Source organism: Rhyacophila brunnea, unplaced genomic scaffold, assembly GCF_057557595.1.
Source record: "Rhyacophila brunnea isolate RB1 unplaced genomic scaffold, BYU_Rbru_1.0 scaffold_17, whole genome shotgun sequence".
In the NCBI taxonomy this organism is placed as follows: domain Eukaryota; kingdom Metazoa; phylum Arthropoda; class Insecta; order Trichoptera; family Rhyacophilidae; genus Rhyacophila; species Rhyacophila brunnea.
The window spans coordinates 39,210,138-39,234,214 of record NW_028232827.1 but is presented as its reverse complement, the minus strand read 5'-3'; the positions used below and the strand labels follow the sequence as shown (position 1 = coordinate 39,234,214).

General features: G+C 33.5%; 1 protein-coding gene and 1 non-coding gene across 3 annotated transcripts in view; both read right to left on the bottom strand.

Annotated features, from left to right (window-relative positions):
* Positions 1-24,077, bottom strand: part of Mmp2 (Matrix metalloproteinase 2) — a 514,155-nt gene that overhangs the window by 255,313 nt on the left and 234,765 nt on the right. For both annotated transcript variants that reach the window (XM_085944250.1, XM_085944249.1), the window contains exon 4: positions 22,411-22,577. In XM_085944250.1, the coding sequence (XP_085800376.1) occupies positions 22,411-22,577 (167 nt within the window). The remainder of the gene's footprint in view (positions 1-22,410; positions 22,578-24,077) is intronic.
* TRNAK-UUU (transfer RNA lysine (anticodon UUU)) lies at positions 13,323-13,395 on the bottom strand. Its single transcript has one exon. It is a non-coding gene; the product is annotated as a tRNA-Lys (tRNA).

The window sequence follows — 24,077 nt, the reverse complement described above, 5'->3', positions numbered from 1 at the left end:
TTACAACGTTTTTATTAGGTCGTATTCTTATTTGTCCGGTGGTTGTTTATCCAGTGCAAATCTTCCAATCGATTTTTAACTAACTTCCCGACTAGCTAGACATTTGAAACTTTTAGAATATATGCACGATGCTAATGCATTCTTTTAATACTTTTAGCCATCTTTAAGTAGAATTGAATTCATTTTCAGTTAATTCTGTTTTGTATGAAAAGTTATTCCAGAAGAAATCCGTTAAAAGTAAAACACTAATATTGGTTGCTAAGGGGGTCGTAGCAACTAAATTATTAATATATACGTGCGTTACTATGGAAATCAATATGACATTATTTCAGTATTTATTCTATCAAGTACAAATTTATTTTATCGTTTAAACTAGTCAAGTCAAGTTTATATGATTCAACAGAAAATTTAAAAACGTTGTATATAAAAAGTTCTTTTTATCTTGTAATTATTTCCGATTTTTAGCCGATCGCCAAAGGTAACTCAATTTGGAAATCGCTTCAGATAGTATTAATTGGCCATTGTTTAAAAATTGTCACAATTAAGTATGGCGCCTTTAGCATAGTTGTCTATGTGCATGGGCGCGAAACCCGAGAGATCCAGGTTCGATCCTGAGGAGTGTCTTACTTTTTCAAAAAAGATTTTTTCTATTGGTTATACTTAATATATTTTGTTCAGAAGTGTTTCCAAAATTATGTGTGTTCAACAACTGTATTTGTTTTTCTATAACTATGCAAAACTGGACAAACAATATCTGTGCACTGATCCATCGAATTATAGGGTTACGGCATTTAAATTAAATATAAATGCCATAACGTGATAATAATTATGATAGGATTACTCCTCAGACTTTATCATATTCAGTTAACCATGGTGCAAGCAAAGAAAACGATGAATCTTTTAAAATCAATAACAATAATGTTGACAGTGAATCGACCCCGAATCCTGATAGATGATGATAATATTATAATTTCTAATGCTTTTACAGACAAGTTGACAACATGTAGATACAATAAACCATGTTGGCTTCTAATCGGAGTAGATGGGCCTACACAGGGTAGATGTTATATTATTAACAGACCCTTTCCGAGGAAAATTTTTTAGCCATCCAATCAACGCATTGCAAAAACAACATGTATCGTAAATATTCTTTCGAGTAACCTTCCGTTACGCGAAATAGTTTGTGAAGTACTGGGTTAAACACTACACGGAGTGGCATAGTTTTAGATTGTGGATGTAACACCCTACGTGGTTATTTGACCAATATTGTGCGCGTGATAAAACACCCTACTTCACAGGTAAACAGAGCGCCACAGAGGATGATTGTGGTCATATTACTTAGGGAATATTTACCTGATGTTATGAAAATTTATTTATTATCCTGCACACATTTAATCAGAGTGGTTTTATTCGTAGCATACGTAAAATACATGTGCTAAATAAAATACTGTCAATTAAATTCACAATTAAAAAACTATTTTATGAACATTTTAATGGACCATTTAAACATATTATAATCAAAAAAATACATTTTAATAGTTCATTCACATGGAAATTATGAGTATTCGAATATTTATTGTCAACGGTTTTTACTTCGGCTTTCGTCCTATGTGCCGGAAGACAACGGCTCCAGTGGCTGGACCGATATATAAGAACTTCCAAACTCTTGGCGTGTTCACCTATATGAGATGCTGTTGAACGAATTAGGCGACTGCCAGGATCCATCCCGGTTTGTAGTTGGTAACATTGGTATTATTACTATATCTAAGGCGCTTCACTCGACTAGTTTTGGGCAAATTAGACCATACGAAAATAACAATAAATTGTCCATGCACACAAATGTTGCTGCGTAGAACACCTGCGCCACTTGCTACCGTAATCGAAATCGTTGTGCCTGATCAAACATCTCGTCGCTGTGATGCGGGCAGTAAGCTGTAAGGATTTGTGATAACCACTGGTGGTTACGCTCAGTCACAAGTGATCGTGCCTGTGCCATGCTTAATGTAACTCCAGTTATTGTTTATCCTCTTATTCACTAAATCGTCATACTAGACCAGGGTAAGGAAATTGGATATTATATAAGATATTGATTATATAGATCATAGATAATATATGCATTAACCCGTTCGATCCTAAGGAGATCATATGGGTCTCCACTAGAGGTGAGTTGGAAATACTGTCACCAGTTTGTGTACTCAAGTCTCGGCATGCAACTACCCATACTCAGTACGTGTGGCCCAATAAACTTGTTCCAAGAAACTTGTTCGAACGCATGCGACGAGATCATCGCGACTCATAGTGGTAGACTTTCGATACTATTGACATTAAATGCGCGCGAGCGAGATAGCAAAATACACATATGTCGAGCCCTGATACACTCAACTCGCATTGGCGTCATTGCTCTCTTTTTCTCCCCAGTTGTAAAGTTGATATAGTGAAGGACAGAAATGGTGACAAGTTCATTCGAGACTCTCCACTCGGTAGACGTTGTATTAACAGTTTTTTTTTACGAGAAATGGATGTTAGCCGCCAGCTAAAATTTATTAGGGCCATACTCTGACTCTAAACATACATTGAAAAACAACATTTAAATTTTGTCAGACCGGGGATTTGAACGCGGAACCCAATACATTATTAGTTGAGATGTTACCGCTCGGACATCGTAGGCGACAAAGAAGTGAGTGAAATATCCCAAAAAGTAACGAAATAACACTGACAATTAAGCCCTGCATGCACCTTAAGAATCGTGGAGTAAACTATGTTGAATTTATTTACTACGGTTCCAGGTCCGGCATACAATGAAGAACAATGAAGAACAATGAAGAAACGTTCCCTAACGTCGTTCACAGGATACTTATAACAAATTCATATATACAGGTATTTCACCTCCATAATATTTCGTGAAGATATATACAAAGTCCACAAGACACGGGTTCCTTCTCAAAACTGTGAAGATTAAAATGTATTCCAAAGGCGCCGTATCCTCGTGTGCGGATTGAATATTCAATACAAGGTATTAATAACACAGCAGTTTGAGCACCATAATATTATTTTAATTAAAATAAAACACTCCACACAATCTTTACAATTTTCCTAATAAAAATCCCACCCCCTCTATTAAAATATAACTATATCAATCACCGGCGAAGGGTGGAGGTAGGCTGTTAAGATCCGACATAAATAGTGGACACAACATTTTCTCAGTCATACGTTTTTGTTTTCATTTAACTAAGACTACTATGAACAGTCAGTATTAGTTAGTTTTCATAAATCAATTAAATCCTGCGTAAACCAAGCCATAATAAATAACTGTCAAAAACTAGTCATAATATCTATAAAATATTTAAAATTATGCCATTAAATCAAACATAATTTTAGATATTTTATAGATAAAAGAATATTTTTTATTTATTATGGTTTGGTTTATCCACGACTTAATAAATTAAAAAAAAACTGACTAACACCATCTGTAATAATATGTTTTCTGAATTCAACGAAAACAAACAAGTATGACTGAAAAAGTGTGCACTATTTTTGTCAGATCGCTCATGGCTTACCAATGGATAATTGATTTTTAAAAACTAACCAACACTCTGCACATTGTAGTCTTAATTCAATGAAAACAAATACGTATGACTGGCAAAGTTTAGTGTCCACTATTTAACAGCCTACCTCCACCCTTCGCCTCTGGTATGAATTGTCCCATTACAACGTGAAATAATTTCAAACGAATATAAATGTTAGTAATTCATTGATAATCGTAAATAGTGAAAAGTGGTTATGAACCAAGAAATCGTCGATTTTCTTGAAAGGATTATAAACCACTCCTTCCATACCTTTCATAAAATGTCACTAGACTTCACGTTGTACACGTTGTAAACAGAACAGTGATAAAACAGAACAACGATAAATTTAACTATGACCTTTCAGGAAAAATATAAATTTAAATATTGATAGATTTTTAATAGCACAGATTTTCAATACGCCATAATAAATCAAATTATATACCTAATTTCTGCATTCCTAATCGCTAGAAAGCCTCAAATAAACGGGACTTTGCCGGCAAGCTTAGGATATCTCATCTTAATCAATATAATATGTTCAACATGATTGGGTGACTAGGTACAATGAAATAATGACCTCACCTAACCTAATCTAACATAACCTAAGCTAACCTAACCTAACCTAAATAGATTCCACAAAAATTAATGTTTCATTTTTCCCCTGGCTGTTGGGTTTTGTCACTGTTCTGTTTTGTCCGGTTACCGTATTTTCAATACTGATGGAATAGTACAATATAATGTTACACTATTAAAAAAAACATCATTATATTTTGTTATGCAACTTGTTATTAACTTATTATTTTGACTAGTGCAGGTAGACGCTAAAATAATAGTTTAATATCGAGACTTCACCACAGGTAATGGATAAATTCATAACATTAATATTAAATTGTACAATTACTCCGTAATGTTACCGATACATGCATTTAAACGCTGGTGTTTTATTGAATATTCCTTATAACTGACCACAAGTTTGATTAATAGCTTAAAATTACATAGCTAACAACTGTTATTATATCAACTGTATGTACTCTTGCATGCGATTCCAATACACATGCACATCGGATAACAACGCACCCGGGCTAATAACGCACGCGGACAAAAGTGCAATAATATATAAATAATATTGGATTTTGTAATAATTTATTAAGTTTCATATTTGTAATTCGTGTGGCTGGAACATGGGACATGCCCATTCAATTCCCCCGTATTGGCCGACCGTCCTCTTACTTTGCAATGGTGCTACACGAGTGATCTACGGGCACCAGAGCTCAATTAATAGTAGGGCGAGGCTTGGGAATTAGTAATATAACATTGTGAAATAACTGAGGAATTATAGAATGGATACTATGAGAACATATTTTACGACCTATACCTACTACTACTACAAGTACTTACATATAAGTATCTACTAAAATAATATAGATAATTTGAAAACATCTCATGCATATATATTATACACACTAGAAAAAATCATTTTGTAGAAAAAAATACGACACCCAACGGAACTTGACCTTGTATCTGCTGGATTCATTTAATTTATTTCTAAGCATTTCATGTAATAACTACCAAGTTAGTTAAAATCGTCGTAATTAACTAAGATGCCCGTAGTTTAATTGGAAAAACATACTGTCGCGAATCCAGGTTCAAGTTCCGTCGGGTGTCGTATTTTTTTCTACAAAATGATTTCTTTAAGTGTGTATATGCATGAGATGTTTTCAAATTAGGTATATTCAGTATATAGAATGTTACGTTCTGAAATCTTGTGTATTATTCGTTGAATAAAAGAAATAGTTTATTAAAACTAAAATAATAGTAAATATACCTAAGATGTTTACCACGTACTAATACATCGTCAGTTTATGTAAAAATAGTACGGATCCGCCCCTGACCACCTTTGGATCCCGCCCCTAACACATCACCAAAGGTCCGTCTACTACCCTCCCTTCACTACATGTGCACCAATGCAATCACAAGTCCCATTATCTCGAAAAATAGCTCAACGACAGCCTTTTTTTACTTTTATATCTGGAAACTGAACAATCTATCAGATTTTAGGTTGATAGCTTCATTAACAAAAGTATTGTGCTTAATAACATTGTGTGGAACCCCGTGTTTGGAGTACTTGGGCCTCCCCCAGATTTTAATAGAATGTATGGGGGTAAACAATTCAACCCATGTCAGCATATTGATCGGCTATATTAAATAACTAACCGGAATTATAAATTATATTTCCCATAGTGTCCAATTATGGCAAACGCAAATTATTTTGATTGTGAGTACGGCAATAAATAGCGAATCATAATTCATTGACATGTCACTCGAATATAAGTTCCCGGTCTATTAGTATCTCAATCTATATCGCTCCGCACAACATCTCATTCTACCGAGATTCGGACCTCGGAACAGTATCATAAGTATTGTAATATAACTAGGTATTGTAACATACTCTTGTACCGACTGTTTATCCTGCAAATAAAACTCGCTCTAACATCCATCGAAGCAACCACCAAATCTCGACTTCCTCATCCACAACACATCATGACCCCCACAGTGTTTTTTTGATTAGTACTAATTAGCACTTCTGTATACGAGTAGTACTATATGAGTAGAAAGACTTAATATAAAACGTTTAGTTAACGTTAAAAAAATATGTATTTATTATTAAATAATATATTATGAAACAATGCGCTTTTGTCCCCGTGCGCTGATGTCCGGTGCGCATGTGTCCGACCACCCTGCATCGTGTCATAAAAAATGTACTGCTTATTCTTAATGAGCGGCCGTGTAATTTGAGCGTCGGTAAGCGATCGGCTATTTGCAGCCGCCCTGCAATTTTCCAGCGCGGGGAGGGGTGGAAAAACTGGCGTGATATTTACACAACATTAGCGCCCGCCGCCGCCCCTACCTGCTGGAAAAGTGTAAAACATGTCCGCCGATGTATTTGCTTAAACACAAGAGGGGTAGTAGTTAGATATTATATAGCCTGTTAGACAGTGACGTGGCTATGTCACGCAGGGGGCTAATTATTTTAATTAATTAACTTTAGAATAAAATTGCATGTAAAATGAATAATAATTTTTCATATAATGTTTGACACTTTCACAATATGACCTTTATTGTAATGGCATTAGAACAGATTATGCCATTCGGCAGACCCGACAATAAATTGAGTGTCATTTTCTTTTCCAGATGATTCGTCCATATTAATGTCATTGGTTTTAAGTAATTCTATCCCTTTCCACCAAGAAGAATTTTATTGATAGTTAGCACCACTAAGACGATTATTTTCAGTAAAAGTTCAGTCTAGCTTAAGATAATATATTTAAAATAAAACGGCAAAGGCCTTAGCTAGAATGTTTACTTCTTAGAAATAGAACCGCAAATCTAAATCAATATTCACTATTGCATTACAATATCCGTTTGTAAAACCACACGAATTTAAAAGAACAGTCCAACGTTTGAACAAAACTCTTCATAATGCGAATACGTATTTTATAGATCATTTATCACGTAAGAATTTATTAGTAACAGATATGTTTTCTCTCTACACCATTTCACGAGACGCACGACACTGTGTTGACATATAGAAGCCAACACAGCGACAACGGGTTGAATGCGATGGCATTTCCAAACAATAACAAACGATATTCTCCAGGAATATCATGTATATATAGCCTACCATCATGTATATAACCACTTACTCAATGTTTACATGTATAGAGGAGTGGAGGTATTAAACTGCGTCTACATATTTCGTTGAATGTCACCACAGATGAGCGCCTTTCACCAGCGATCACCAACACTCCGTGGATGTCTACAATTGGTCCACTTTTTTGTAAACCAGGTGCCATATTTTTTTCTACTTCATCATTAACACAAACATATACCTACCCCTCGAAATACCCATTAATCAGGTGTATCAGCGATGTGAAGCAGTTGTTTATACCTACCTGTAAATACTTCAGGAGCAGTTTTACAAGACTAAGGTCGCCACGTATTCACGTGTGCTTTGACTAAACTTAAAACTAACAAAAGAGTGCTCATGAGAGAGAGAGAGAAGCACGGAGCACCGATAAAATATTGACCAGTTGATAATTTCCCATTGAAGATGACGAAATTGGTCCTGATCAAAGAATTTCGATTATATTAGAAGATTATAACATTTTAACTTAGTTAGCAACTGCGAGAAGCATGAATAAGTTTGTAAACTCCACAAATATTAACAGCGCTCAGTTTGCATTCCGATTTTCTGACACACGTAATGGCTGCCATTTTTTTGTTCACTGTGCTTACTTACTCGACTGCAGTTATAAACGGTTTTACGGAAATTTTACAGGATTGGCAAATAAATGCCATAGCATTTGTGCAAATGAACCTGGAATACGAAGTCACTTGTAGCTAACTTAACCAGTGGACCCGTTGTCCTTTTTTTGTCCAATTTCAAACACTTGGGCTCCATTTCTATAGAAGAAGGTTTTTTTCAACATCGTTGGTCCTGATGAATGATGTTTATTAAACTATGTGGAATAAGTACTACATTGTGTTTTATTTTAATTCATACAATGTCTTTCTGCCAAATGACAGTTGACACGATCAATATAATATAATACAAAACTGCAGAATGAACTAAGTGAAGAAATCATCATCAACGGCTTAACAAGCATGTATCCTGGCTTCCTCCAAGAACTTCTTCCAATCTCACAAATGCCCTCCAGACTAGCCACTCTAGCATCTTTGTTGACACCGTCCAACCGAGGTTTATGCCTGCCAATCGACCTACGACCATCCTGCCTGGTATCCATAATGATCCTCGGCGGTTGGACACCGCCCATTCTTGCTGCATGACCTACCGAATGAGGAGATGCATTACTCTTGGAAAGATTGTAGAGCTGCATGTTGTACAGAATACAGTAACATACATACACAGTGATTGGAGTTACTCCATCTCCACCCGCCATATATATGCAGCCACGATTTGTGCACGACCGCCTTTCATGACGGTATAAACGTGTCATAATGAAAATATTTTAGTGCCACACTTCCTTATCCTGAAGCGAAGCTGCACGGTAACTGATAACAGTGATAACTATCTTAGAATCAGGGAGCATCAGTTGTTTATTCTCCCAAGGTGCAGAACCAACCTGCTACTGGTAATTCCAATTGGGAGGGCGAAAAATTGCTTCGGGTGTTGATATATTCCACTTGCGTGAGGGTGAGTTTAGGTGGACGCTATTTTATAAATTCTTAAAATAGCGTCTCCTTAGCAAACTCGCTGTACTTCTTTGAACTACTATATATGTACCTATAATTGTATTTTAACTGCTTTTGTATGTTGTTTATAATATTATGTTCTCTTTTTATATTTTCATTTTTATGCCTTTTATGACTTTTCTTTTTCTTACTTCTTTATAATAATGTTTTATGTCATGTTGTGAACGTCTTAAACTTATAATTTGTAATGTCCACAATATGTTTAAAAAAACTGAAATTGGAATTGGTGGGTAGATACTTATGTAGCGATCATGCACCAAGGGTGCTTAAAGGAAGAGTTCACAAAATAAAAATAAATCATCTTGATTTGCTCTGCCGTCATTTATATTTAGTGACATGAAGACAACGAAGTGTTCTATGTACCCGTGTACTGTCAGGAATTGAGTGAAAGCATTTAAAATTAATGCATTTTATCATTTCGATAAATTTGTAAAGACAATACAAAATATATAATCATTACCGGAAATCCGTTGGCATGACCGGTAATAAAAACTTTGGCAGCCCTGGCGACGAGTGAAGTAACTTTCAAGAACCAAGAAGGCAATAATGGGGGTGGTGTAAAGTTAAGACAGGAGAGAGTTTGGGGAGGACTTGACATTTAGTAGAGTGAGTTCATCGCACGGCATGTCCGAATGGGTACAAAATTAGTTAACTGGCTATTTTTTATTAGTAACTCCATTAAATTTATTGAAAACAACGCGATTGATTTTGTTGACAGTTGCAGCTATTAGTTGGTACTTATTTGTTATACACATAATAATGTGAAATTTTAAGTATGAGTTTAAAAATAAATTACCATGTTCACTCATATGCGAAGCGCATGGACCTCCAAAGAGTGTAGTCAAATTAAGAGTTGTTGGCTGGACGCTCAATCCATTGCATTCTTGTATATCGAAAGAAAACAACGCCCAACCACGGAATCGAACCCGTAACACACATCTTCAGAAATGGCCGTTTATAGTAAATAAACTAGGCCACCGTGGGTGTATAAATGTTTTACAAACCAAAACAAAATATTCACAAGATTTAAGAATGCAACATTCTAATTATTGAACATACATAATTTGTCGCAATTAAGTATGATGCTTTTAGCATAGTGGTCCATCTGCATGGGCGCGATACCCGAGAGATGCAGGTTCAATCCTGCGAGGTGTCTTACTTTTTTCAAAAAAGATTTTTTCTATTGGTTATAATATAAATAATAAGTGTTTTCAAAATTATGTATGTTCAATAATTAGAATGTTACATTCTTTAATCTCGTGAATTATTCGTTGAATAAAAAAAATAGTTAATTAAAAATTATTAGCAAGTTCAAAACAAAATAATATTTAAGTGGATAAAAGACTTGCGCGAGTTATCTTATGCGCTGTAATCTGCATGGATGATAATAATTAATGATCAGTGGAGAAGTGAGACCGGTGTGCACCGGTCACATTTTAAATTATGTGCTTGATCAATTGCACAAATCCAATTGGTTGGACGAATGGCCAACAACCATTCCGGATAAAGAACTATGTTAATATAATTATAACTTCCGCTCTGTAGAGGCCCATTAATCTAATCTAATTTTACCAAATTGGGTACTACTTATTTGGGCAATGATTTTCACTTTTATTAGTTAGGTATAATGTCTAAACAAGGCAGTAGGTAGGTCATAATTCTTATAATATAATATAAATAACGAAATAATTATAAATCCTCTGCGCCTCGTAACTCCTCCTTGAGGACACAATAAAATTACAGCCTTCTTAATATAAGGTTAAAAAAGCTAGTGCTTCATTAGGTAGGTACTGACTATAATATTTATAACGAAAATACAAGTCTAACGATAGGGTAAGTACTTACTTTCTTCTGCTACATCGAAACTCTGGCCAGCGTTATAATTAATTATGTATTTCAAAAACAAATTGAAAAATAAAGAGAGAAAAAACAGTTTGATGTTTTGCACGTTTTCTGCACTAAAAGCGCATTGACTCCGATTAGTTTTACCCTGCAAAGTTGTGTCAAACCAGCGGCTCGCGGAAAAATCGATACAATCATACTATTATAATAAAGATGAATTGATAAAACCACCACTAGAGTCTTCTATAAGCTTCTCGTTCCCTACCATTGAAAACTTGCAACGGTTGAACGCGATGGCACAATGCTTACCGTGTGACGTGTACGCCGGTTTATAGAATACAGACTCTAGTAGAGTATTTATGCTTCATAACATAACGTAGCACTCCAGCGCTAGGATGAAAATGATGCAATATTCTAATAATATATTTTTTTATATAGGCATACCTATTATATATTTAATTATTTATTATTAGATACTTACATTAATACAAATGAATATCATTTGATCTAACTTTATGCGAGGTAATCAGGCAAAGAGGCGTATCAGTGTAGTAAATAGTGCAAAATTATAAAACGTATACTCTACGCATAAAATAAACATCACACATTGAAGTAGAGCCCATTCAGGTCACGAGGTCAGCCATGAAGTCCAAAGATGAAGAAGAAGAACGATGCGAACACTAAAAAAGATCATTAGTAAGGCCCCAATTTTCACTACAATACCATTTATCGTAGAATTAACAAAAAATACTTCACTTTACAACCTAAATATTAGTACACTTTCAGTTCTTACTTTACGGCTCATGTGCCTTATGGAATGTAGGTAACTAATAAATCTTTGGATCTCTTCTGGTGCTGTCACAATGACTTGTCGTGTAAATAATTATCTGCCCAGGTAGAGGAATCACAAACGAACTGTGTATATCATAATATTATGCAGGCGAATCTATACGTAGAAGTTAAACGAATCACAAAAGAAACTGCGTCTGTCATATTATGTAGACGAAACCAAGGCCCGTACCCGGTGCCAATCAAGTAGGTAGTTACTAAGTGACGGCTGTGGCATGGCACTATTATTTTTCGTGTATATTATGGTCTCAACTAGATGAATCGCAAAAGAAATTACGTTTCTCTAATTATGTCTACGGATTCGATCCCAGCACTTGGTCTATTCGGCAAAACCCTCAGAGATCATATTATAAGAGATTTAGAATATTAATGTTGGAATGCACGGAATGGTCGTTTGATCGGCAGACCTCCCAAAAGATCGAATGGTAGCTGGCCTATACTCAACTTTGCAAACATCTTTATAAACTAAACCTAAATTGTTAATAATGTTAACGAGGTTGTACCTATACGAAGTAATGAATTATTAAATTCTAGCAAAATATGATTCGATAATATCACAGTCCTATAAAACTGTTTATGACCACTGGCTCAGACTGCATAGTGCACATGATTAATTGATAGCTTGAGTGAAGGCGTTGTGCAACACAAATAACATTAAATTCAAGCCGGGAATGCTAATAATAGGTAGGTACGTCAGTTGGATGTAATAAATAATAATAATGTTGGATACGGGTTCAATCAATACCTACACAGAAAACATGAATTTAATAATAGTACCTATAACCTATCATAGATGTAGTAAATAGACGGATGTAGTATTTCTATACATAAATACTAATATATACCTAGTTTATAATAGAATTTAAGCGAACCAATAATCATAATAATAACCCAGAATCTGTTATGTTCTGTGTTCGCTGAGATGAAGCCATTGCTCTTTTGATTATTTTCATTCGTTGGGCCTATCCATAGACTGAAATCGCATGTAGTTTTGAACCGTGCGTCATACTAAATTTATGATTTCTGTTCATTGAAATATATTTTCAAATGTACGAAATGTCCAAGTACTGTGTCATTATTTTTGTGTTACAAGAACTGTGCCAATGGTGTGACCAAAAATGACCGAGCTTTCAATCCATCTATTACTTTAATATTCTTTAAAATAATCATTAATCTAATCATAAATCATTAGTCTAATTCCAGAACACTTTTTTAAAACTATTTTAGGCTGGTAAGTCGAAGATCGTAGTATATAGGTATAGAGGACAAGCTTCCTCCAGATGTACGGACCATAATAATATTATTAATAATCACAAACACAGGCCCTGAGTGTCGTTGTACGCCTTGTAAAAAAGCTCCTCGACGGTCAAATCATCCGGATCACGATCCTCAGTCATGAGGTCCCGAAAAATATGTTATTATTGAGATAGGTACCTATTAAACGTGTTGGTTATACTATTATTAATATAACGTTGTGATGGGCTAATCCGCTAAATTAAATTCTGATACTTACAATTAGTATTTAAATAAAATTTACTTTATTATTTTTTTTTCATTTATTTCATCAATTTTTACTATACCTACAAATAATAGCATCTATAAATAATCCAAATTAATACTACAATCTTTAAAATAATATTTAAATTAAACCAAATTTCAATAATGGCGCATAAGAGAAAGAGCAGTCATATATATTATGATTATTATTGATCGAAGACTAATAATAAATTATTATTATTTAAATGCCTGTAATAAAAAAGTCATTCTTATGAATAAAATTTATAAAAAAGAAGCCGCCCGAACAGGGACTTGAACCCTGGACCCTTGGATTAAAAGTCCAATGCTCTACCGACTGAGCTATCCGGGCTGATGTACAGAGTGGCAAAATGTCTATATACAAGCTATGGAGCATCCAAAAATTAATGGTAAATTCTTTGGTAAATTTTATATTAAATACAATTTGATTTTTGATCATCGAGTATTGATTGCTGTATTGGCATATTATTTTTATTAGGTACCTATGTCAGACTATGTATCTTGACCGACGTTTATAGGCGAGATAGGTACCTATCAATTAGGTAATCCATTAAACATGTTGTAAGTATTTATATAGTTACCTAAGTATCAAGTTGACAGAATATTCATACTATAATACAGGGGGAAAGTATATCTGGCTAAGATACCTAGTAGGTACTTAGCAACTAAGGTAATTTTCCTAGTTTCCTGTGTAATACTTTTGAGATTATGAGTGTGGTGTGCACCCTTGTTACATTGGGCAGGGCTGTATCTAAATTTACATCGGAAACAATATTGTTTGTGTACCTACGCACGTTGAGTGACGACGGATTAGTAGTTGAAAACGTGACACGACGCTAATCCACTGAAGCGCCGAATTAGCACAACCCTGATTAGGTTTCGCCACTATTTTAGTGGGGACCTTAAACTACAGATACATCGTGGGGACACGACCAATTGAATTCCCACTTTTCATAAATACTATGATACCTACATCGATAGATAGGTACATCGGAAGACAATGACTATCTTATTAATACATACCTAATATTATACATTATACAAGAATAGTTAAGGCTATATGTACTTCAGTTGAGGCATGGTCTAAAAAGATCGTGGCTACGCGATGCGCGGATTGTTCAAATGACGCGTGCCGAACGAAATATAATTATTGTCATAAAAATCCAACATGTGTCCATTTAATGTTAGGTATGTTTATTGTTATATTACTATTAATAATAATAGTATATTCATTGACATGTGTTCTTTTTTAAGTACATACGTTAAGTTTTTTTGTCATCTTTACACGATTTAAGAATATTTCATCCAACGCCATGACAAAAAAATCGACGTACGCACACCTCTCTATCGGTCTCTGATTGACGACGAGTAAAAATTTCGTCGCACCTACTGTTGAAAATTATTTGTCGATTCACTGAAGTACGCTCTTAAGGCGAAGTCTTCACTGAGCCTTTTTTAAAGAGGCACCTAGCGGAAAAATACGAAGCTTGCAATTTGAGACATTTTTTTGATAATTTACAATTAAAACTGTATTAATGAATACATATGTATCTGAAAACATTAAAAATAAAAATATTTTTTATTTTAAGTCAAAGACAAACTTACAATTGTAAAAAATGTAATAAAATGTGAATTTGTTCTATCGGTCCGCACCCTATTATTACATATATTTTATGGTCATATTTATTATTAAAATTTAGTTTATTAAGTTTTCTAAGCATCACCTAAGCGATTTTTGACATTTTCATAGTTTTAATATTTTTTATATCTATTTTAAAAAACATCGATTTTTATAAAAAATATAAATGTGTATAACTTGAAATCCTTTATATTTATATTAATATAAATATTTTATTTATATTTATAAAAATAATTGGTTTGATATAAATAAAAAGGATTTCAAGTTATACACATTTATATTTTTTATAAAAATCGATGTTTTTTAAAATAGATATAAAAAATATTAAAACTATGAATTTGTCAAAAATCGCTTAGGTGTTGCTTAGAAAACTTAATAAACTAAATTTTAATAATAAATATGACCATAAAATATATGTAATAATAGGGTGCGGACCGATAGAACAAATTCACATTTTATTACATTTTTTACAATTGTAAGTTTGTCTTTGACCTAAAATAAAAAATATTTTTATTTTTAATGTTTTCAGATACATATGTATTCATTAATACAGTTGAAATTGTAAATTATCAAAAAAAATGTCTCAAATTGCAAGCTTCGTATTTTTCCGCTAGGTGCCTCTTTAAAAAAGGCTCAGTGAAGACTTCGCCTTAATAAAATTTGCAGGGACAATGAATGATCCAAATATTACTCAATAAAACATAATATCACAATATTAAAACCTATTTCAAAACAATTAAGTACCTACTTATCTATATAATAATACTTATTAGATAGGTAGGTATTGTATTTTATTTAAGGCGATATCTATATCTAACAAAGGCACCTAGCGGAAAAATACGAAGCTTTCAATTTAATAAATACTTTTTTTTGATAATTTACAATTTTAACTGCATTAATTAATAAATATGTCAGATAACATTAGAAAGAAAAATATTTTTTTTATTTTAAGTCAAAGATAAACTTACAAGAAATTGTAAAAAAATATTATAAAATATGAATATGTCACAGGACCCCCCATCTTATTATTACATAATATTATATTTTATGGTCATATTCTATGCTGACCCTAAGAGATTTTTGACTAATTCATAGTTTTAATATGTTTTATATTTATTTTAAAAAACATCACTTGAAATCCTTTTTATTTCAGTAAGTCTGTGAAATCTTATTTAGGTATGGTCCCAGTATTGAAGCTAGCAGTATAAATTTTATTACAGGCAGTACATATTATTATGTGTAAGTATTTTTGAATCTTTTTCTATCGGCCGCCGCTATGCAATGGCGCTAAACTAGCCTTTGTTTGCCATACAATCGCCCGTAAAGTTAGCAAACAAAATTTCCCTCATATAGAGGATATTATGTACTCGCACCACGTTAATGGCGTGTTGTTCTATACCTAATCATTACATTTCAAACTATCCCATAAAACAAGGTAAATTACTCGTCTAATAAAGTGACAGGTAGTAATTTTGGAAACAGCACGATCGCGTAATTGAGTGAAAATGTTTCATTAGTTTGATGTGATCTTTAGTGTAGGTATTAAAAGTTAGGGTTGTCAACCCGGCTAACAATTTTAAACAATGATGGAAAAAGCATAATAAATAAAAATTCATTGACCTTCTAATACCACAACAAAATCAGTACAGATTCATTTTAATTGAATCAATAATTAATACCCATGTTAATATCCTAATCAGTAATCACGTTCAGAAAAAAATAATATTCCTTGAAAATTAAAAAGAAACTCGTTAAATATTTTAAAATACAACGATATCTATGTAAAATTTTTAACATCAGCGTTAATGTAAATTTATTTAATATTTTAACATATTTTTAACAGATGGCAGTCGTCAGCACACAATTCGTAGAGATGAACCGTCCATACAGTAATCTCTATATATGTGACGCTAAAAAACAAACGTAGCCATCTCCATCACAAGTGAAACTGAGTAAATCAACTTTTTTGTTTTTGTGGTTAATTTGAACCCGTAAGTTAATAATTTCCTAATTTATGATTATATTTTATTTAAAAGATACGATTTAAACAATGCTCAATAATCGCGAATCTTTAACAAACAAGATATTTACGATTTTATGTTGGAGATGGCTATGTTTGTTTTGTATCATCTGGATTTGACCAGGTTTGAAATAAATACTATTGGAGATGGACAGTTTTGTTTTGTATTCGATTGGTTTGTTTTGTATTCTAACAAACAGGGTTGTGTTAAAATGGGTGCCGGACGAAATCCCGAATGCTGAAATCCCGAATGCCGACATCCCGAAAGCCGAAATCCCGAAAGCCAAAATCCCGAATGGCCGAAATCCCGAAAAATAAAAAAATATAAACAGTATTAATTTTCAACCAGCGGTTCCCCAATAGGCGGCGCTTTTTCTTGGGTGTGTAATTTAACAAGATAATTAAAATAGTTATATAAAAACTGTTATTAATCATGGAATGAAGCAACAAAATAATTTTCAACCAGCGGCACCCCAAAAGGCGGCGCTTTTTCTCGATTGTATAATTTATCTAGATAATTAAAATAGTAGTATTAAAAACTATTATTAATTATGGAATGAAGCAAAAAAATAATTTTCAACCAGCGGTACCCCAATAGGCGGCGCTTTTTCTTGAATGTGTAATTTAACAAGATAATTAAAATAGTTATAATAAAAACTATTCATAATTATGGAATCAAGCAACAAAATAATTTTCAACCAGCGGCACCCCAAAAGGCGGCGCTTTTTCTCGATTGTATAATTTATCTTGATAATTAAAATAGTAGTATTAAAAACTATTATTTATTATGGAATGAAGCAAAAAAATAATTTTCAACCAGCGGTACCCCAATAGGCGGCGCTTTTTCTTGGGTGTGTAATTTAACAAGATAATTAAAATATTTATATAAAAACTGTTATTAATTATGGAATGAAGCAACAAAATAATTTTCAACCAGCGGCACCCCAAAAGGCGGCGCTTTTTCTCGATTGTATAATTTATCTTGATAATTAAAATAGTAGTATTAAAAACTATTATTTATTATGGAATGAAGCAAAAAAATAATTTTCAACCAGCGGTACCCCAATAGGCGGCTCTTTTTCTAGAGTGTGTAATTAAACAAGATAATTATTTTCTTACTTCATTCCATAATTAATAATTGTTCTTATATAACTATTTTAATTATCTTGTTTAATTATACAATCGAGGAAAAGCGCCGCCTATTGGGGTGCAGCTGGTTGAAAATTATTTTGTTGCTTCATTCCATAATTAATAACAGTTTTTATATAACCATTTTAATTATCTTGTTAAATTACACACCCAAGAAAAAGCGCCGCCTATTGGGGTACCGCTGGTTGAAAATTATTTTCTTGCTTCATTTCATAATTAATAATAGTTTTAAATACTACTATTTTAATTATCTAGTTAAAATATACAATCGAGAAAAAGCGCCGCCTTTTGGGGTGCCGCTGGTTGAAAATTATTTTGTTGCTTGATTCCATAATTATGAATAGTTTTTATTATAACTATTTTAATTATCTTGTTAAATTACACATTCAAGAAAAAACGCCGCCTATTGGGGTACCGCTGGTTGAAAATTATTTTTTTGCTTCATTCCATAATAAATAATAGTTTTTAATACTACTATTTTAATTATCAAGATAAATTATACAATCGAGAAAAAGCGCCGCCTTTTGGGGTGCCGCTGGTTGAAAATTATTTTGTTGCTTGATTCCATAATTATGAATAGTTTTTATTATAACTATTTTAATTATCTTGTTAAATTACACATTCAAGAAAAAGCGCCGCCTATTAGGGTACTGCTGGTTAAAAATTATTTTTTTGCTTCATTCCATAATAAATAATAGTTTTTAATACTACTATTTTAATTATCAAGATAAATTATACAATCGAGAAAAAGCGCCGCCTTTTGGGGTGCCGCTGGTTGAAAATTATTTTGTTGCTTCATTCCATGATTAATAACAGTTTTTATATAACTATTTTAATTATCTTGTTAAATTACACATTCAAGAAAAAGCGCCGCCTATTGGGGTACCGCTGGTTGAAAATTATTTTGTTGCTTGATTCCATAATTATGAATAGTTTTTATTATAACTATTTTAATTATCTTGTTAAATTACACATTCAAGAAAAAGCGCCGCCTATTGGGGTACTGCTGGTTAAAAATTATTTTTTTGCTTCATTCCATAATAAATAATAGTTTTTAATACTACTATTTTAATTATCAAGATAAATTATACAATCGAGAAAAAGCGCCGGCTTTTGGGGTGCCGCTGGTTGAAAATTATTTTGTTGCTTCATTCCATGATTAATAACAGTTTTTATATAACTATTTTAATTATCTTGTTAAATTACACATTCAAGAAAAAGCGCCGCCTATTGGGGTACCGCTGGTTGAAAATTATTTTGTTGCTTGATTCCATAATTATGAATAGTTTTTATTATAACTATTTTAATTATCTTGTTAAATTACACATTCAAGAAAAAGCGCCGCCTATTGGAGTACCGCTGGTTGAAAATTATTTTCTTGCTTCATTTTATAATTAATAATAGTTTTTATATAACTATTTTAATTATCTTGTTTAATTATACAATCGAGGAAAAGCGCCGCCTATTGGGGTGCAGCTGGTTGAAAATTATTTTGTTGCTTCATTCCATAATTAACAACAGTTTTTATATAACTATTTTAATTATCTTGTTAAATTACACACTCTAGAAAACGCGCCGCCTATTGGGGTGCCGCTGGTTGAAAATTATTTTCTTGCTTCATTTTATAATTAATAATAGTTTTTATATAACTATTTTAATTATCTTGTTAAATTATACAATCGAGGAAAAGCGCCGCCTATTGGGGTGCCGCTGGTTGAAAATTATTACTGTTTATATTTTTTTATTTTTCGGGATTTCGGCCTTCGGGATTTCGTCCGGCACCCGAAAAAAACAACAATATAAATGTATAACTTATTTCATATTTACAACTAACACTTAATAATTTGAAAATTATAATTGGGTTTATGAATTTATTTTGAGTTTTATGATATTAGAATTAAATAGGTAACTAAGCAAACATAACAATATTTTTGAATAAAAATATATGAAAAAATATAGATGACTGAACCAGTTTACACGATATTATGCAGCTTTAAAACTGAACTTAAAATATGAACAGCCAAAGCACAGCCCTGAGGTTCTAAGATGCTAACTGTCGTAAAACGTTTGAAAATCAAAATTTACTTACCGTTTTTCAGTCTTCTTTGAACGTTTAATGGTATAATTTGATCTGGTAAACTTTCGTGCATTCTCTGGAGACACTATTTCAAACTTTATTTGGATTATTTTCCATTCTTTGACAATTATTTCGCTTAAAAACTTGAAGAGCACATCTTATATACAGAGAAAACTTTTTGCTGATGGGAGCCATATTGATAAAATGCCACGACATGATTGGCCATTCTGAAAAAGTGCTACGTCGTGATTGGCTAAGACGAATGTGACCACGTTTGATATAAAAAGTCAATGGAGATGACTAAGTTTGAAAAAAATCACAACTTTTATTTTGATTTTTTAAGCAGAAAATAAGGAGATAGACATGTCTGAAGTGAATATTATTATATAAAACAACACAAGCAGTCATACCAACCAAAAATCTCAAAAAAGTCAGTGACTGGAGATGGCCACGTTTGTTTTTTAACGTCACATATATAAAAATCTCGTGTCACGATGTTTGTGGTCGAACTCCTCCGAAATAGCTCGACCGATTTTTATGAATTTTTGTATGTATATTTGTTAGGTATGAGAATAGGTCAACAAGTATATTTCATACCGCTAGATGATTAGGGTATCTCTATCCAGAAAATTTTTTCTTTTATTTTTTTGAAAATTTCTTTTTGTATTTTTTTTATTATTTTGCATCAAAAAATACCTATAACCCCAAATTTTCATCCTCCTACCCTCACCCTCCCATTTTTTAATCGCGATTTTATTATTTTTGTATGAACAAATTTAACCGTCGTTCGTATTTCAAACAGAACGAAATTATTTATGTTGTTGAATGACAGATGGCGCTACGTCCGAGAAGAATTCAAGAGAAGCGTCGCGTCATTTTGACATTTCATTCGGCATATCACAACGCAGTGCGTGCAAAATTTTGTACGATTTATTTTAATTTATCTATTTTTATGTGCGTGTATTACAGTGCAAAATGCCATCAAGACGCAAGGGGGGCCATTTGGGCCGTCGAACAAATAAAGCAACAAACATGCGAAATAGTAGAGCAGAAAGAACAGACGAAAAAATCCAACAAGATAACAAAAATGTGCGTGTAAGCATGTCGCAATTGCGTGCATCCCAATCACAAGAGGCACGAGCTGAACGAAATCAACAACGACAATTGGAACGGTGCCAAGCGCGCCGGTTCGTAGTTAACACACGCAGAGCAAATGACCGACAACGCCAACAAGTACATCGAACATTTACATCCGCTTCGTTCCTTAGTCTCGCGTACGAGCCAGATATTGAATATTCCGCTCATCCGAAAGTACTGATTGGTGCTATGGACAAAGAATGTCCCCATTGTCATGCGCTCAAATTCAAACATGAGTCAGCCGGGATGTGTTGCGCATCAGGAAAAGTGCAACTACCAGAAATTGAGATACCACCAGAACCATTGACCGGCTTGCTCATCGGCACGGTTCCAGATTCAAACCTGTTCCTGAAGTCCATTCGCACATTCAATTCATGCTTCCAAAAGACTTCGTTCGGAGCAACAGAAATAGTTCACAATACTGCGGCAAATGGTCAACAATTCCATTCTACGTTCAAAATCAAAGGCCAAGTATACCACAAAGTAGGCTCATTGCTGCCAATGTCAAACGAACCACATAAATTTTTACAAATGTACTTCATGGGCGGTGAGGACATCAATCATGTGGATGCACGTTGCGGCTACAATAGCCTCAATTCACCTAATGCCAGGCGCATCGTGGGCGAACTGGACGCCCTGTTGAATGAGAACAATGAATTATTAAAATTCTTCAAAGCACACATGCACGAATTGCAAAGTGACAATCACGCTATTGTCATCAATCCTGATAAAACACCAGCTGGAGAGCACGTGTTTCGATTCAATGCGCCTGTTGTTGACGACATTGCTGGAATCATGGTTGGCGACCGCACATCGACGCGAGAAATCGTGATTCGAAGAAGAAACAATAATCTGGAGTTCATCGCTGACACACACCGTTCATACGACGCTCTCCAATATCCGCTAATTTTCTCGAAGGGACAAGACGGATATTGCATAAACATTAAACAACGAGATCCTGTCACAGGTAATTCATTCATTATGAACATCATTACTCATTTTGAATTGAGAAAATGAATGGTTGATGTTTTTTTGTTTTTATCGGCGGTCATCGTCTACAGCGCTCTATTCCTCTTTCTGTCATATATCCCAACCCACACACTTACGATACATTCGTTATTTTTTATTTAACAACCAAAATATTCACTACAAATAATTTATATGGCAGAACAACGTTTGCCGGGTCAGCTAGTATTATAATAATATTTATGCATCATTTTTTTATTCATTTTAACTTGGGTATTTATTGTCTTCGTGTATTAAGAATTAAGACAATTTTACTATTGGTGCAAATTGTTAGTAGTACAAACAGATTATGACAAACCTCCATGTTAAATCTGTGTGGTTCCACGTAGCTCCCTGCTGAACGAATCTTCTGTGACGTCTCCGCCTCGAAGAGTCCACCTCGTCTGGCAAGCCGCATCGAGGCTTGCTCAATAATTCTTTAGTCTTTTCATCTATTGCTCCTGTAATTGGTATGTGCCCAAATTCCTGAAAATCAAAGCAAATGAGAATGTATAATATAAAATATCAACAAGAAATTGTCACAAAAGTTAAACAAATTCTAGATCCTTTCATAATCTTGTACTTATTAATTTCAACTAAAAACATTCAAATTCTAATTGATTTAACTTTTGTCCTATTCTATTTGAGTAGGTATCTATTTTTTTTTGAGAATCGAGTTTCACCTTTCGGCTACTTCAAACACTTTGTACGTATTCATCAATGTAGGTACAGGAGGACCTCGACTTTCGCACATAATTGGTTCCTGAAAAGGTGTGCGAATGTTGAATGTTCGAGAGTAGAGGGAAGTAAAAAAAAATTAAATTGTGTTTATTTTGAAATATTTATTTATCAAGTAAATATAAGATGTTTAAGAGACATGTTTAAGTGGGGTTTGCAATTATTTTGCAGCATCTTTATCCGCATCAGCCGATTCTCCAGTGAATTTAATATAAACCAACCGTTACTTGCTTGAAAAATCGTGTTAGAATCTTCTTTTAATCTAGCCTTCCAATCTTTGTACAAACTAAGAGCCTTCGTTTGAATAATTGAAATATTCAGAGGGACATCTTTTTGATGTTGGTCGTCGATCCATGATGACATATATTATTCCATTTCATCCATAACTATGCCGTGTCTTTTGGAAACAACCTTTAAAGATATATCTCCACAATTTTGAATGAATACCTTAATTTTATTTTTATTTTTCAAAATTGAACATATCGTAGACCTGTTAGTATCATACGAACGTCCGATTGAAGCAAAAGATTCGCCGCTATCAGAACGTCTAATAATTTCCATCTTTGCCTCGATTGTGAGAAGTTTGAGTCCTTGATTTTTTATTGTTCGTATCAACACTGCAGTTTTTCCGTTTCTCACTCATGTTTATAAATTTTTAGGGTGAAATATTTCAAATGAATAAAATTAGCAAAACGCACAACATAACACGCCCGCATGCGCTCCTGCGCAAGACCATAGAGTAATATACTTTTCGCAAGACTAAACCTATCCTAGCTAGCTCACAAGCAAAGTGACGGGTGCGAGGAGGATGCAAGTGACGCAAGAAATGCACTTGCTTGTGAGCGAGCGAGAAGGGGATATCTTAACCCCACGGCGCGACGTTTTAAAAAAACGATTTTTTTGAAATGTGCGAAATAGCGAATTGTGCGAAAGTCGAACGTTCGTAAGTCGAAGTCCGCCTGTACCTATATAATATAATGTGTATTTTGATTATTTTATGTTCAACATGTTCAACAGGTAATTGTTAATTGTTTGACTTGAGATCTAATACAATTGCTACAAATAGTTCAAATTTTTTTGTTCAAGGTTTTTTTGATATGGTGTAATATTTTCTGTAATTAACTCTGTCAGAGTTTCAGAAAATGGGCAAGATAATAGGTATTATAATGATGGTTTCTTTACAATGTCCTCATAGTAGGTACTAAAAAGTGAACAAGGATCTATCATTAAAAATGAATTTCCTCTTAG